At 30.5% G+C, this 16588-nt stretch overlaps 1 protein-coding gene across 1 annotated transcript; it reads right to left on the reverse strand.

Moving 5' to 3' along the window:
• Positions 1-3809: 3809 nt before the first annotated feature.
• Positions 3810-9372, reverse strand: LOC134279301 (T-box transcription factor T-like). Its single transcript, XM_062761663.1, has 7 exons — positions 9131-9372; positions 8151-8418; positions 5832-6019; positions 5541-5584; positions 5153-5245; positions 4896-5003; positions 3810-3856 (listed from the first exon to the last, which is right to left on the reverse strand). The coding sequence occupies exons 1-7, from the start codon at positions 9370-9372 to the stop codon at positions 3810-3812; spliced, it is 990 nt and encodes a 329-aa protein (XP_062617647.1).
• Positions 9373-16588: the final 7216 nt, after the last annotated feature.

The following is a 16588-nucleotide window of genomic DNA, read 5'->3' on the forward strand; positions in this document are numbered from 1 at the left end:
AGTGATAAACAAGGATAGACTGAAGATATTCTATGTGATTCTACAAGAGAAGTATGTCCTCAAACTGAGTTTTGCTCGGGGATTGTATGTAATTTATCCATTTTTGTTTAAATCGCGATAAAGTGTGGAAAATACCCCTTCTGATGTTGGTTTAGTTGAATTTCTTGTAAAATATTTTCTTAAAAACTAAGAATTCAACCTGCCCCAGCACATTTTATGCACTGGAGATCAAGATGCACTGATATATGTAACAAACTTCACACAAAAATTTTGTTTTGCACTTGTGCCGAAGCGATTTTTTAAAGAAAATCATACATGTCCGTCACGTGATCAAACCAGTCATGTGACATCACAAACATGCTAAAATGCTTTATTATAATACCTTATTAAACTATTATCTCAAGTCGACTGCAAATTCAAACAAGGATTACATATTGAAATTAAAATCTAGCTCAAAATAAAATGTATATTTTTAATGCCTTATCATAAAGGATTCCCACGGTGTCTGACACATCTGTTTCATACCTGGATATCATACTTGGAAAAGACGTTAATGGTAATCTAACAACCAAGCTTTATGATAAACGTAATGACTTTAGTTTTTCTATCGTCAACTTCCCTTACTTATGCAGCAATATACTTTCATCACCTGCATACGGAGTATATTTCATATCTCAGTTGATTCGATACGCAAGAGCATGCTCTACGTATGAACAATTTCTAAAAGAGGTAAATTATTTACTAGCACGTTGATGAAACAAGAATATCAGCAGTCTTGTTTAAAGTAATCATTTCGTAATTAAGTTCTATGGTCGATACAGTGACAGCAAATACAATTTATCATTGAGTCAAATGCTGACTGACGTTTTTCATACTAATTGTTAGAGAAAGAGTCTTTGCACTAAAATATCGTCAAAAATTTTGTTCATATATTTTTTTTATTACATCTTCGTTATGTATATATCTTATGTGATGCAATTTTTAAGCCTATATATATATATATATATATATATATATATATATATATATATATATATATATATATATATATATATATATATATATATATATATATATATATATATATATATATATATATATCTTATACATGTATGTTTAGGACAAATGATATAAACTTAAAATAATCATATAATATTGACTGTCTTAGTTATGTTTACATGAGTAAAATTAATACGTTTTTCTATACAAAACTATATAAAATTATTTTTGTCTTTGTAATCAGACATTAGCATAATGTCCTATAAAACCTTATAGATTTATAATAATGCTGATCGCAAAAAGTGGAGTCTTGAACAGCAAAGAATTTTTTTTATTTAAAGAATTACTGTCATATATGAAACATATAGAAAAAAATAATAATGGCCTTCAATTGCTTCATCATCTTAAATAAGCCAATATATCTTTTATTTCTTATACATGTATTTACATTTTCTTGATACAATAAAATCATTCGCGTGGTCGTGGACCCATCCACTCTCTCTTTCTCTCTCCATGTGGTCTTTTCATGTTCGGGTAAGCAGGAAAACATATAACATTCAGTGAAAATAATTGTGTAATAATTTTATGGAAAATGCAAATCTACATTCGACTGATTGATAGATTGTAAATGCTGACAAGGGCATTGTATTGACCATAGAATATAGGAAATGTTGACCTTAAGCTTCCTTTTAGAGACTGTTCGTACGTAGAACACGCTCTTGCATATGGAATCATTAAACATCCTGGTAATTTTTTTAACCTTTAATCGAGGTTGGCGACTGTGTAAACTGCAAATGCATTATAGCTCAAGATAACAAATTCTATTAAAAAAAAAATCAAGGGAAATCCCTCTGTCTCAAGTATGAAAGCCACAACGGATTTTACGCTATCATACAAAATATAATAACCTTTTTCAGTAAGATTTATTCATTTAAAAAATACGTAGTACCTAGTTCTCTTGGTCAAGTTTTGAAAGACCATCTCCGAAAACTACATAAAGGTTGATATTGTGGAACACCAGCATCCCTTAAATATCAATTTCAGGATGCTCGAGTGTAGTATCAGATTGACTTTTGTTTATTCACAATTACAAGATATCGAGAAATAATTTATCATAGAGTATTCATTTTTATCCATACATAAAGACGTATTATAACAACATAAGCATGAAATTCAAGTTCAAGTTCATTTATTCACTCAAAACCATTTAAAATACATGGTACATGAGGACAATGAAAAATATTTACAGCTTATGTGCTCTTAAATGCGGGCAATAATGAACAACTCAGTTCGTATGTACATGTACCTGAAGCACATTTGCAGCTCTGTTCTGCAGCCATTAAAATGATAAAGCGAGTGTTTGTGAATAGAGCATTTATTACATTACAAATGCCAAATAAAATGAAAAATTTTACAATTTCAGAATGCAGCAGAAGGTGGGGTGCAAAAAATATCCCACACCTTAAACACAAGAAAATCAGTAATCTGAACAATAATAAAAATGTGCATGGAGGTTTGAAGGGGGGTGGAGGAGGGTAAAATTTTCAAACCACGTTCTTTGGAGCCAAGCGGAATTATGAATATGGGTTAGGCTAATAGCCGTAAATAGAGGGCGCTTGGAAACTATAACCCGGAAAACCCCTCAAGACCCAAACATTCATACACATTATTAGTAAATCAAAATACAAAAACTTTGAGCATTTAGATCCCATAAATTCCTTTACATACATAAATACACATATGTACATTCAGGTCAGAGGTACATGTATTAGTGTATGATATAACATAATAAGACAATGAAATGGGAGAAAAAGAAAAAAAAGAAAATGGAGAGAAAAATGAAAAAAATGGAAAAGGGGAGGAAAAAACACATGATAATGAGATAAGTGAGGAAAAAAATTATGGAGGAAGACTAAATCATATATTTTTAATATAAACATACAGAGTTTTTTAAGTGACATACCATCTTGTTTTGTCATCAGTTGAGAAAATTTAAGAATATTTGGTCTAGTAAAATAGCATTCATTAATATATCAAGCATACGATTCTTTATTACATATACAATTTATGTTTGTATAATAAATCCTGAACAAATTATAACTAATTTAATTATATTCAAATAGCCAGAATGCGCATGAAAAATGACAAAACCCCATTCAACTAAAATTATTAACCCGGTTAATAATTTGAGGGACAGAGTGACAAACAACATAACAACAATTGGACAAAACATATGACGCTTTTTTGCCATTGTTTACTTTAACATCAGATCTAAATAGTGGGAGAATAAAAAGAAAGAAAACCTTAATAAATGTAAAGTATTAATTTAAATTATAAATCATAATTATAAAATTATGTAAAACTGTTGAGTATTTAAGATTAATTACACAATTTTTTTTAAATGTTAAGGCAAGAAAAAATATGTCCTAACAACATAAAAATAAGAGGGTTGTCTCAGGAAAAATGAACTTTTTCATGCATGTATATTGTTGGGAAAAATACAATTCAAGAAAATGTGATATATAAAATCAACCCTTTGAAATATATTAAGGATATGCGAAATATATAATAAATCGAGGACATATTTATTTTACATATCCTTTAATACAGAGGTTTGCTTTAATATTTAATTTGTTCTTTATATATACACAAATAGCATTGATGCCAAAAAAAGTCTAAATTCAATGATGACTAAATAAGTATAACCTGACACTTATTTTAATAATTCATTTAATGGCTTTATAAAATACCGTACTCAGCTTTCTAGTCCTTTAAATGTGTTACATCATTATATCCTTCCTTTAACTACATCAGAACTCATTCATTTTGCAAGCTCTTTCTTTTTGTTTTTCTGTATCTGTAAAAAAAAAACATTGATTTTATTGGCATGAATTATAATTTTGTCTCAAATACTTATTTTAAGTCATTGCTCTGTGGAAATAATCGTTAAAAGGTTATTTTTAAAAAGTTATAAGTGTGTACACCTATAGAGTTTCCTAAAGTAAAAAATAAAGTATGGTTTTACAAAAAATCTGTATTTTGCTACAACTATAATTTGTTAATTGGTATATTTTTGTTGCAGTTAATAGTTTCCTAACCTATACTATATATTATCACTATATTAAACATAGGATAATCAGTACTGAAGATGAAGTCAAATAAAAAGGATTTTTTATAGTAGGTCAAGAAAATTAAAGGGTTATTCGGTTTGCTTAGATTCTGGCGTGGCTCTTGCTGGGCCCTCCACTCGAGTTCCAATTACAGAATAAAGTTAAGAAAAAAGATACATATATATATATATTTATATGAGGAGGACGCCCATATTTATAACTGGAATAAATTTGAACCCCATTGTCTCTCATGTTTGCTTCTTTAACTACTAAGCACCATCGACTAAAGGTTTCCGATTTATGTCTCGGGCAATAACAATAATGATACCTATCTTTAAAAAGAAGAAGGCACAGAAAGGGGCATAACTCTTTAATTTTACTTTTTTATGCCTTCATATAGAAAGGTATAAAACAGGGTAATTTGTCTATATTTTCTGAAATAGTCAGAACAAGGGCGACAAAATTGTAAAGATGAATTATTCCAGAGAATGTTCCCCTACACTCCCTCCATTTTTCGAGTAATGTAATGAAAATATAAAAATTGTCCATGTTTATCTTTCACTTTTAAATTATAAGACTATTATCAAGTTCCCAATCAGGTTGTTTGCCAACATTTTATAATACACTGGGGGTTAATTTCATTTTCCTTTGCCTTTTTTAGATTATCCTAATCATAAATTCATTTGCATTTAGTGTTAACACTGATATATAAAATTGTTTATCTAGGTGTAAGTAGTTAACTGAAAAGATAATCTGACACAGTTAGAAAAAAATAACATCCAAAACCTGTAAAAGACTCTGAATAATATTGCTGTTGGATGAAGTCGCAGAACAATTCATCTTTTATCTCTGGATTTAAATCGCCTGCAGAAGTTCCCGTCCTTTCCTGAACATCTAAAGTGAATAAAAAAAAAAATCAGCATTTGAAATGAAATATGAATTCGTTGAAGAAATCTTAAGAATCTGAAAGGTCACTTTTTTCGTGAAAGGTAATAGAAAATGACTATAAAACCTCTAATAGGTATAGCTACAGAATGGCTTACATGCAAAAAAGCTGGACAGAAAGTCTACTTGTGGATCAGGGTCTGTTTGAGTGGCTTTATTGACAGGACCATCGTCGACGTCAGCGGCGTGATCTGAAAAAAATCTTAATTTATTTAGATTTTGTATTTTCAACAAAAACTATCTCATCCAACATAAGAGTTATTTCTTTCCCTGTTTTAAGCTATGAGTTTAATTTCAATTTCACTATATTTTTTTTCTCTTTTTATATTTCTGTGTTTCCTTTCTCAGTTCTTTTTCTCCCATTTACAGTTCGTTTCAGAATTATTGTTGAAGACAAATGAATTTATGGCCGTAGTTTTATCATTTTGATCACATTGTTACCTTCTTTTAATGAGATTGTTATTTGTGAATATCTTTAAAACTCACTTTGTATTTGATGGCGTTTGTTGAAGGACGAATCTGATGGGATTCTGAAATCGAATTCATAGTAAAGATTTATATCGTACAATGTATATTAACTTTGCTTTCTCTTCAAACAGTGCTTAACTAAACTCATAAAACATGTAGTGAAAAGAGTAAGAATTAATCAAATATTATAAGATACATGTAAGTTGATATGTGATTATCCCAAAAATTTCTCTCTCTCTCTCTAAGTCTCTCTCTCTCTCTAAGTCTCTCTCTCTCTCTCTCACACAATTTTATTTACAATGTATTTACCTGTTCAGTGAAATATATAATGGATATCGGAGAGCCTTAAGCTCACACATTTCTCTGTTGTGGTACTTAGTGACTGCTATAAAAGCTGTGTCCTGAATAGGAAAATTAAAAACAGTGATATTGCCATCGCTTTCATGTTTCACTAAGGAAATACACACCATGTATTTCTGCAATGTTCGTAGTGAAAACTGAAAATAGAATGATATAAATATTTGTAAGCATTTCTTCATGGCCGAAATTATTATCCTAAGGAGATATCATTAAAGTTAAAATTTATATCATATTTCATCTCTTAATTTTAGGAAAAGATTTTTCAACGAATTAATTCGCATCTTACTTGCTCCAGTGCTCAACATCAAAAGACGAAAATGAAAAGTTTAAAATATTGAAAATTTTGCGGCAGATTGTTGCTAATACCGTACTTTGTTCTTTATTTTTTATTGTTATATAAGGAAAAACATTGGCAAATGTAATTTTACAATATTAATCCATAAACATTCAACAGACAATTTAATATCTCATTGAAGAAGGTTTGATAATGCCATCAAAAATAATGAGAATTTTTCATGATTTATACACATAGGTTTATCAAAAATCAAAACAAAATCTAAAAATAGGAGTCAATGCGCTGGTTTTGGCGTTACAGAGGATTTAGTTTGTCTTTTTGCACTGCTAATACGTGTTACACATCAATCAATTTTAAAGTTTTTACTCCCAGATAAATTATGGGATCAAACACAGTCTTTTTTCATCTTGAATAGACACATACAATTTTTTAACAAGGATTAAATTTTCAAATTACTCCACATGTTAAATTATTTGACCTTTTTGCGCTCAAACAGTTTCATTTTTCTGGCATTTTCTGACATTTTTCTGGCATTGAAAATCTAACAAACAAAACAAAAACATTTGAAAGTACATGTAAATTACTAAAATAGACAGTGCTAATTTTAATCTTAAATTGGGTTACTTTCCCTTCATTTTCTTAATGTATAAATTTGCTATAGTTTTCAAATACGATGATAAAATTCATGAAAATTTATTCAATTTATTATTATGCAATTATTTAGGACAATTTTAAAGCAGTCCACCGTACAAAATAACTCTGTGGGCAGGATGCATGTAAAAAAAAAAAGAATCCAAAATTAACATACCCGGTACTTTGAATACTTCGAAATAAAAAAATAATCTTCCTCTAAAAAGGAACCCTCCGCCACAAAATATAGTTCCTCACTTAATGCTTTTGTTATGGAATTTAATCATAGAGTTTTAAAGGAACATAGCATTGTAGAATTAAATTCATTGTAAGAAATTAAACATGATGCAGTTTTTTTTTAAAATATAGGTTAAGATGAAAGTCAGCACAAAAGCTTAGGAGCAGACCTATTTAAATGAAAGTTTTTTTTCATAATCCCAGGAACAGCGCAGGGATGAAAAGGAAGCATTCAGAAAACTCTTAACTTGACAAAATCAGTGATGTATTATGACTTTATAGTAACGGACATGACGTCAGTTTTAGAAGACAAGCTTTCACGAAGAACGTGCAAACATTAACAAAAATAAAATCTTTTTATTTTATTATGTTGTATCTGTCATTTTGATTAAAATCTACCACCGATGACGTCAAATGTGTGCATCAAGTAACTTGGAAATTAATCATGCTGTGTAAAGAGAATTTGGCTAACACTGCATTTACATGTACAAAGATGCATAAAAGGGAGTTTAGAAGCAAATATTGTGAATGTTATGAGAAATTCATTCGGAGTAAAAATATATAAAACAGGTATGCTCATTTATTTTCATCGATTATATTTTCTTTCGAAGACAGTAGGTTGGCGTTTCCTCTGTCATTTGGGACAAAAATAATACCTTAGAACATTCCAAAACTTAAGATTTGTACAGATAAAAGCTTGCCTTCTAAAATACTTGGAAAGTGCTGCTAGAATCCTGAGGTAAACATGCTTTCACAAAAAATCTTGGATTTATATGTAAAAAAAAAAAAAAAAATCAAAACGTCGAGTAAGGTTTCGTGCAAATGTGTGGAATAATTATTTTCTTGTACGGAAAGTAGGATTCTAGCAGCACTTTTTTTTAGGCATAAAAGATGTTTTTGTTAGCTTTTATATTAAGGAATTTTTCGGTATTAATTGAAGTCATGTGATGACGTAGTATTGGTGAAAGTATTTTTTTTTATCTTTATGCAATAATTAATTATAGTTTATACTTTTTCAGCGGCTTTGGTATATTATTAAACTTATTCAATTTCCCGAGAAATGGCCTGAATGCTTCGTTTACATGCCCGCGAGGTGTATTACTTACTGTGCAAGCTTTTTTGCCTGGTTTGTTTGATAATGTTACTGTCTCAAATGAAATCTTTCGAGACATCAGCTCTGACCCAGTTTTCGGAGCGTCTTGATCCTTGAAGGCTTTATTCTTAAATTCTTTCCTTTTTTTCCCAAATGGAACCCATTTATTGTCGATGAACTTGAAACGTTTTTCGGTATCGGGTATGATGTCGAAAATGACATCATATAGTCCAGAAGGATCAAGGCCGCTTAAGAAAAATTCAACGTATGGATACATTCTCCTGAAATAAGTAAGAATTAAAATTCCCCTTGATACCTACTGTATGTTTCTTCTTCATTAAATTGCAGTATTTATAAAATAACATGAACAAATGAAATGACTGATAATTCTCAAAAATATCTGCAATATAATAAAATTGGTTGTATTACTATTATAGTATATCACAGGGACGACAAAAATCACATAAAATGAAATTTAAAGCAGTTGCTTTTAGGTTACTGAATGCAGCATTCAATGAAGCAGAAATCGAGCAACCCCCTCCCCCCTTCCAAAAAAAAAATGAAAGAGGAAATGTATAATAATTTTATACCAGTAAACAACAACCTTTATAACAAGTCCGAAGATTTTCCCCACGTTACTGTCTACTGTATACAGGATTATTTTCGCCCTTTTGAACTTGTTAACAATTTTGCCATGTTTTAAATTCGCCCAGTCATAGTTCTGTGTAAGAAATTATGAGGTGTAATTTGATTTCGCCCAATTTTAAATTCGCACAATCAAGGAGAGGGCGAAAATAAATCAGGGGCGAAAATTTCCCTGTATACAGTACAGTTTTTATCTGACCTTGAAAAAAGGCAAGGGTAAAAAAATGAAATCATCTCGTTTAATCTTTACATTTTAAATATTCATATGTCATTTGTCAAAAGGATCTAGAGTGAAATATATGGTGATAATGAATAGTATTCAAGACATTACATTCATAAACTACAAACCTTCCAGACTTTGAGATAATCATTTCCGTCCCTACTTTCAAGAACTCGTGCCAAAGTTTTCTTTCTGTCATCGACATTGTAATGGCTCCACTGATAATAGGAATGCAGTTTCCTTTATCATCAGCAAAATCATCTTTGAATGTTCCAACGTTCGATATAGAACTCTCCCCGGCAGAGTAACCAGAAAAGCTACAGGAAATTGCGTCATTTTTACCAACATCAGTATCAAATTGAAAAGTCATGGTGTCCATAATTGATGACCTCAAAAGCAAGCTAATTCTGGAAGGAGGATGAAATTGATGAATTTCTTTTATGTAAACCTTTCCTGTTTCTCCTATTTCTAGTATTTTGAATACTTCTTTCCGTCTTCCTTGGATTATAGAGGTCTGTTTCTCCTTCAGTCTCTAGAAAAATTTAACGTGAATTAAACACTACATGAAAGAATGCAAGATTGGCCATTGCATAGAGCATTACGAAAATAAAGTAAGAATTATAAAAATGGTGGTTTGAAATTGCAGTTGCATATCACATGTTTTTGATTTGATAGTTGTAAATTTTACATAACAGTAGCTTCAGTAAAAAAAATACAGGGAAGAAACAAATTAAATGCATGTTCTAAAAATAAAAAGCAGAAATTATTTTATAGAAAAAAGACTTTAGTCTGATTTTTACAAGTGCAACCTTTAAGAAGTTGACCCCCCGCTGGAAAAAAGGCCATTTGTCCCAAAAGATTGATACAAAGTCCAAAAGAGATGATTGATGCCAAAGATGATGATTATGATTAATACCAGACAACACGAATTAAAATTTTGCATATTTATTTGCATTACAGTTTTTCATTTTAATAGACCTATTGTGTTCTAAGCACACAATTAAAACTGCACAATAGTATGGCAAGTCAAACGTTGCAATATTCGATCTTTTCCATTTGTATTGTATAATTTTCATATATTTTTATTCTATAATTTTCCATTTGTATTGTATAATTTTTCATTTGTATTGTATAATTTTTATTTGCATTGTATAATTTTTATTTTTATTCTATAACTTTCCATTTGTATTGTATAATTTTTCATTTGTTTTGTATAATTTTTCATTTGCATTGTATAAATTTTCATTTGCATTGTATATTTTTCATTTGTATTGTAAAATTTTTTTTCATTTGTATTCTATATTTTCCATTTGTATTGTATAATTTTTCATTTGCATTGTATCCGAGGGATTGTTCATTTTGATTTGTTACGAAGGATTTCATTGGTTTAATCTAGTCATATATCGGTTTTGGTAATATCCGAGATATTCCGGGAAGTTTAGACGTGTTATCCAGCCTGAGCATTCAGTGCAAGGAGCATTTTTTCCGCGGAAAAAAATAAAATGGATTTATGGCCTGTAGGGATATTAGAACAAAGAAAAAAGCATTTAGTTTTACCAAGTTATGCTCATAGCTTCTCACAACAAACCGGGTCCGTAGGACACTTTTTTTTTCTTTGGTCGAATAATATTATGGTGTTGCTGTTCAAATCTCTTCTGTCTAAGCTTGTTCAATCGAGGGAGTTTTAATATTGACTATTCTGTGTCACAGACGCTAGTCTTGTTTCAGTAATATTTTTTTAGCCCATAGTACAATTATTATAATATGGGTTAAAATTAAAGCCGTCCTACGGACCCGGGTTTCTTGTGAGAAGCTATGAGCATAACTTCTTCTTATCTTATTATGTAGAAATATTCAACTATCGCCTGCATGTGGTGTTTATGTCTCCCAACTTATTCGTCTGTAGAATAATCAACTTTAAAACAGAAGCAGGATACAGACAAATAAGGTTATGCTTTGGGGCTTTCAACATTATCAATCAAACTTGGTATTTCAAAATTCAAGGGTTATTATAATGAAAACGTTCATAAAACATTTTGTAATAAACTTAAGAAAAAAAGGGCAACTACCTTTCATAATACAGAACACTTGATGCAAAAGTATGGTGCAATTGGAGCCCAGAAATAAGTAAAATTGTTCAGAGAAATTAGGAGAAATAGTTCTTGCAAGTTAGTTTGTGTTCGGACGAACATAATGGTATTTGTGGAAAAAAATGAAACCTATCAAGACAAAGAAGAATATTTAAGCTCGAAAGTACACTCAAACAATACAAATCAGGAGCAGAACAAACACGGACATCTTAAACATTATACATTGTAGAAGGGTTCAAGTGCCATGGAGGAGTTAGTATCGCTTGCCGACCGGATACATCCGCCGTGGTTTTGGAAATTCGGACAAATTGTTTAAAGACCTGGTCTCCATAAAACACATACTGTGAAATCACTTACTTTTGGAGGGGGTTGTGGTTCTTATTGTTTTCGCAATATGGAGAGACCCACGAATTTATGATCACCATGAACTGTTGAATGTAATATGCATTGTCACTCAACACGTACTTCTCCAACAATGTAATCCAATTCCCACTTATCAGGAATTTTTTTCTCCCCCCCCCACCACCAAGTTTTCCCCTCCAAAAATATGTGATTTTACAGTATATAATGTTGATCAGAAATTAAGCATCAACATTTACAGAGTACTTATCTTTACAAACTACAAACAGATTTTTTAAAAATAATTTGGCAGATAACCGATGACAAAGTAATATAATTTCATAAGTTCATTTTTATTGAAAAGCAGCTGTCAATGATGTCAAATATTCCTGACTTTAAATTATGGTGGGGTATCGTTGTATATACGAGGGTTATCCCAAAAAGCCATAGACAATGTTTATAACTTTGTTAACATGAAACCAATATCGACCAAATTTTGCATAGACATAATGAATTCAATGTTCTTTTAAATTACATATCTTTCATATTAATAGTATTGGGACGATTTACATGAAGGCCGATATAGTCTGTCGGCGCACGGACAAAATTCGGAACAATTTACGCATATCATGATTAAATTTGCTTTTATGTCTTTAGTACTATGTTAAATATTGAACTCAAATTTAAATCAGTGAAACCAGAATAAAATTGTAACAACATGTCAAATTTTCATGTAAATAGCATTAGAAACAGACGATTGGTGTCATGATTTCCTGTGTTATTGGAATCGAGTTTGATTAAAATGACGTCATCAAACGCGTAACTGTCGCACAGAGATTTAATAAATTGTTAAGGATATTGTTTATTTACATCAGAGACGGGAAAAAAGAGTACAGAAGTGACATTACAAACTAGATTCTAATAGAGATGTTGTTTTTAAATGGTATGAGATTCAACGATAGTTTTTCCTCTATACCGAAAATAGTTACTGCATGTAAGAAGTAGAATACTGTTTGTTTAACACATAGAGTGGGGCACGATCTGGGACACGAATAACGTCAAACAATGTTTATTCTCTTGTGCCTACATGGTAAGGTGATCTTTCGACTAAATTTCGACTGAAATGCTAAAACAAAAACAGACAGTAAAGAATTTAAATAAGTCTCTTAGTCAGGAGTGATTCTTTCACTGAAAAAAAGCAACTATTTAATGTAACAAAATCGTGTGAAGCAGAAAAAGATATCATGACTTATATGAAACGTAAATTACGCTTGCTTTCATGCGGTGATCACCTGCATGCTTTCTTTATTTTCTCATTTTTTTTCTTCAAATATCCGCACCTCTTCTAAGATATATTGTTCCATAGAACGCTTGATAGAACATTTACTGGAATACAGTTTGTATCTTTGCTGTAAAAGATTTTTATGAAGTTTCATTATTTTTTCGGGCGTTAAAAAATAATTAATATTTTGTTTGAAATTGTTCAGACAATCCGTATGTATACTTATACAATTAAGCGAAGTACATCTATGTTCGCATCTTCTTTGAACAAGACTCTCTCTCTCTCTCTCTCTCTCTCTCTCTCTCTCTCTCTCTCTCTCTCTCTCTCTCTCTCTCTCTCTCTCTCTCTCTCTCTCTCTCTGATGAAGGAAAACGCTCAGGAAATTAAGCATGAATATAAATTATATTATATATCAATTATAGGACCTCGTCCTTTTTTAGATTGGAAAGTTCAATTTTTGAAAAAAAAATCATGCATGAACTTTGGGCATTATTCACTAGCCTGAAAGGAAAGAAATCATTTCAACATTACTTATTTTAAATGGCATACATGTAATAAGATAGATAATTAACACAATTAGCACCTATCACACACGTTAAACAGAAAACAGCATTGTGAACACAATTCAGGGCCATTGAGCAGTGACGATTCTTTATCGTGTCAATGCCTACCGTCACACGGTTTTAAGGCCTCATTTAAAGTCATTTTATATTATTGAAAAAGCTTAGCTACATATCAATCAAAAGCAAACACGTACACAAAAATGACTTTTGCTCCTCAAATTTACACATGTCTTTTAGTCCTAAAAGTCGTTTGAGTAGTTTATGAAAACACCCAAGGTGAAAATAGAAGCAAGAAAGAAAAAACAATAATAAGAATAAAACCCTTAAAACAATATGTTTTCAGACTTTTTAAAGCTTTATAGTAAACATTTTTTAATATTGAATCGAATACTCACTTTTTCTTCGTGATTTAGTCTTGTCTTTTAGGATGCCTTAGTAGACTGCTCAATACAAAACGGTTGTGTGCTAGTTTTATACACTTGTAAATAATATCTTAAAATTATATTATCCAATCAATACATTCTCTACACCTATTACATTTAATTCTTCAATGAAATACTCCACAATATTAAAAAGGCGGGGCTTAATTTATATTATTTATGCTTACATTGCCATAAAATCTATAATATTTTGATAAGATCAATAAAATACTAGTATGCCAAAACATTAAGGCAGGACTTAATGTACACGTATATTGATTCTGTTAACATGTACATTGACATAGAAATTTCAGATTTTAATGAGGATTGCAATTTTGAAACAGCCTCGCCCCCTCCCCACCACACACAACTTTTAACACTCACTATAGCGAACAAAAACACTTTTTGCAATATACATATAAAAACAAAGCCTTTTGCAGGCTCTTTACACTTTTTAATCAATTTTACTTATTGCCTAAGCCAAAAAAGGACTGAGACTTACCAAAGAGTTTTGAATATGTAAACAGCTTTGATTAAAAAAATTTAGTCGTAAAATAAAAACGAAGTCATAAAAATGATGAGGTTTTCTCTTTATGCACTTCAACAACGGTCCTACTTTTTGACATGTCTACTGTCCCCTGTGTGGTCTTCATTCTGTGTCTCCCTCTGTCTGTATGCCTAAATCTCGACAATTTACAATTTCAAATTCATGTAATGCTCTCAAAGTTTCTTAATTGTTAAAACGTAATTTTTAGTTTGATTATCTTTCTATCTTCGTATTTTATCTGTGGTCTGTTCTTAAAAAGAATTGTCTTCTAAATAACAGAAGAAGTTTTTATACTACAACTCTTGCATTGCAAAATAATATCGTTTCTCCACTTTGGTAATGTGTCACTGTTATATGATGCACTGTTACATATTTCACGCCAAAGCATGGTGCTTATAGAGCTGTTTCTCTGTCATATTCCCCTCAAATGTTAATGTTAATTATTCATAATTTGTTGTTTTCATAAATTACTTCCCCATATTTTTCAATGCCATTTTTTTCGATTTGCCAATGTGAATTGGCCTTTTGATAAATAAAATTAGAAATACGCAAAGTTATGGACATTGATTATACAATAGACTAAATACATGTATATACGAGGATTGTCCAAAAAGTTCGTGGACAATAACGTTTTTGTGAAAATAAATGGTTCTATATAAATCTGTTGTATATCAAAATATTTCTTATGAAAAATCAAGTCAGAATGATTTAATTTTTGTTTATAGAAACGTAATATTTTTGTAAAAATTAGGGTCTTTAGAGGTTGCAGATAGTGCGCACGGACCAAGGTTAAAATGACATAAACTATGATATAAAGTGATGATTATTTTCTACATAAAAGAAGTCAAAACTTAATGAAAATTATATGTAACACAAATAAAGAAGCTTTAATCATTTTATGATATTTTAAGTATCGCTTACTATATAGACAGTGCAAACACTAAACAAAAACCTTAACAAATATGTGTCAAAACTCGACAGAAAAAGCGACGTCGGCCATCTGCACGGGGCAGCGTCCGATCAAAAAATATGTTTTAGCACGGTTGAAACAACGTAAGAGACAAAATATTTGTTAGAACAACTAAAAATTATTGAAATATATTTAGTGTATTAATTTAAGATTGGTATATAGATTTTTCAACAGTGGATACAAATTTGAAGATACTACAAGAATTTAAAAACACATGTAATTTACTGAAAATGGAGATTTCTATTCATGACGTTGTTATAAATCTAGCGCGGCGTCGGACTGGGCTGTACAATTTGTGTATTCAAACTGTTTATATTGATGACACTCGTAATTTTTTGTGCATTGTTTAGAATTCTAAAGATTAAATACATTATAATCTATACTTAAAGATTATTGCTAGCACTTGGAAGTGTGTTGCGCCTTAAAAAAGAAATGTAGTGTGTGTCCATGAACATGTGTCAAGTCAAATCCAAATGTTTGACGTTATAATGAAATTAGCTTAACGTCAAACTGGTCGATGCGCACAATCTACGATCTTTTAAGACACCGATTTTTACAAAAATATTAAGTTTCATAAATAAAAATTAAATTCTGACTTGATTTTTCATAAGAAATATTTTGATATACAATAGATGCATATAGAATCATTTATTTTAACAAAAATGTCATTATCCACGAACTTTTTGGACAACCCTCGTATAAGTCCTCTTTAACTTTTGTTTTACATCTAAACAAATCCGTCTTTATATTTTCATATTTGCTTTATTCTGTTTCCTTGATTTTTTTAATGGACTTTTTGAAAAATAAAAACAAGTTTATACTAAGAATCAAACCAGGAATTTAGACCATGCTCTTGCTTATTCAAATCAGTTGAGAGACATGTTTTCTTCATAGATTTGGCGACCGTTAATTTTTTTATGTTTGCATTAGAAGTAGACAGGCACAGAATTGAGCCTTTTCCTTAATGAATTAAATGATGGCTGAAAGTTCTGTGATGTTCCTCTCTGCTATTCAATCAGCTTTGAGTACATGTAGGCTTTTTATCACACTACAGTTAACTGAAGAAAGAAATAATCATTATCGAGCCAAAACCCTTCGTGGAAAGGCAACTGTTTTAAGTCTCATTAAAATACACACAGAAACCTTTATACATAAAATTAAAGTCCTGTGCAAATGAACCATTTAAATTTTGTTAATAAAATAACTTTTTCCTTTTTGTTCTTAAATTGAAGAAAAAGAATTGATTTTTTTATTGTTGTACAATGTATGTAGTCTTTCGTCTCCTTTGAGATATTTTCACTCATATAGAGACTTCACCATGTATCGGTGACCGGCTTCAAATTTTGAGTTTCACTTGGCACTCAGGTCCATTGAAC

Source organism: Saccostrea cucullata, unplaced genomic scaffold (genome assembly GCF_032062105.1).
Source record: "Saccostrea cucullata isolate Sc308-1 unplaced genomic scaffold, CSIRO_AGI_Scuc_v1 ctg6373, whole genome shotgun sequence".
NCBI lineage: Eukaryota > Metazoa > Mollusca > Bivalvia > Ostreida > Ostreidae > Saccostrea > Saccostrea cuccullata.

Bases quoted from the DNA above. Each gene is read 5' to 3' on its own strand.
- LOC134279301 (XM_062761663.1), bottom strand. From the start codon at position 9,372: ATGACTTTTCAATTTGATACTGATGTTGGTAAAAATGACGCAATTTCC. The intron at 5,585-5,831 runs GTAAATACATTG...ATTCGATTTCAG, and splicing joins TTATATATTTCACTGAACAG to AATCCCATCAGATTCGTCCT. The intron at 5,246-5,540 runs GTGAGTTTTAAA...GATTTTTTTCAG, and splicing joins CAAACGCCATCAAATACAAA to ATCACGCCGCTGACGTCGAC.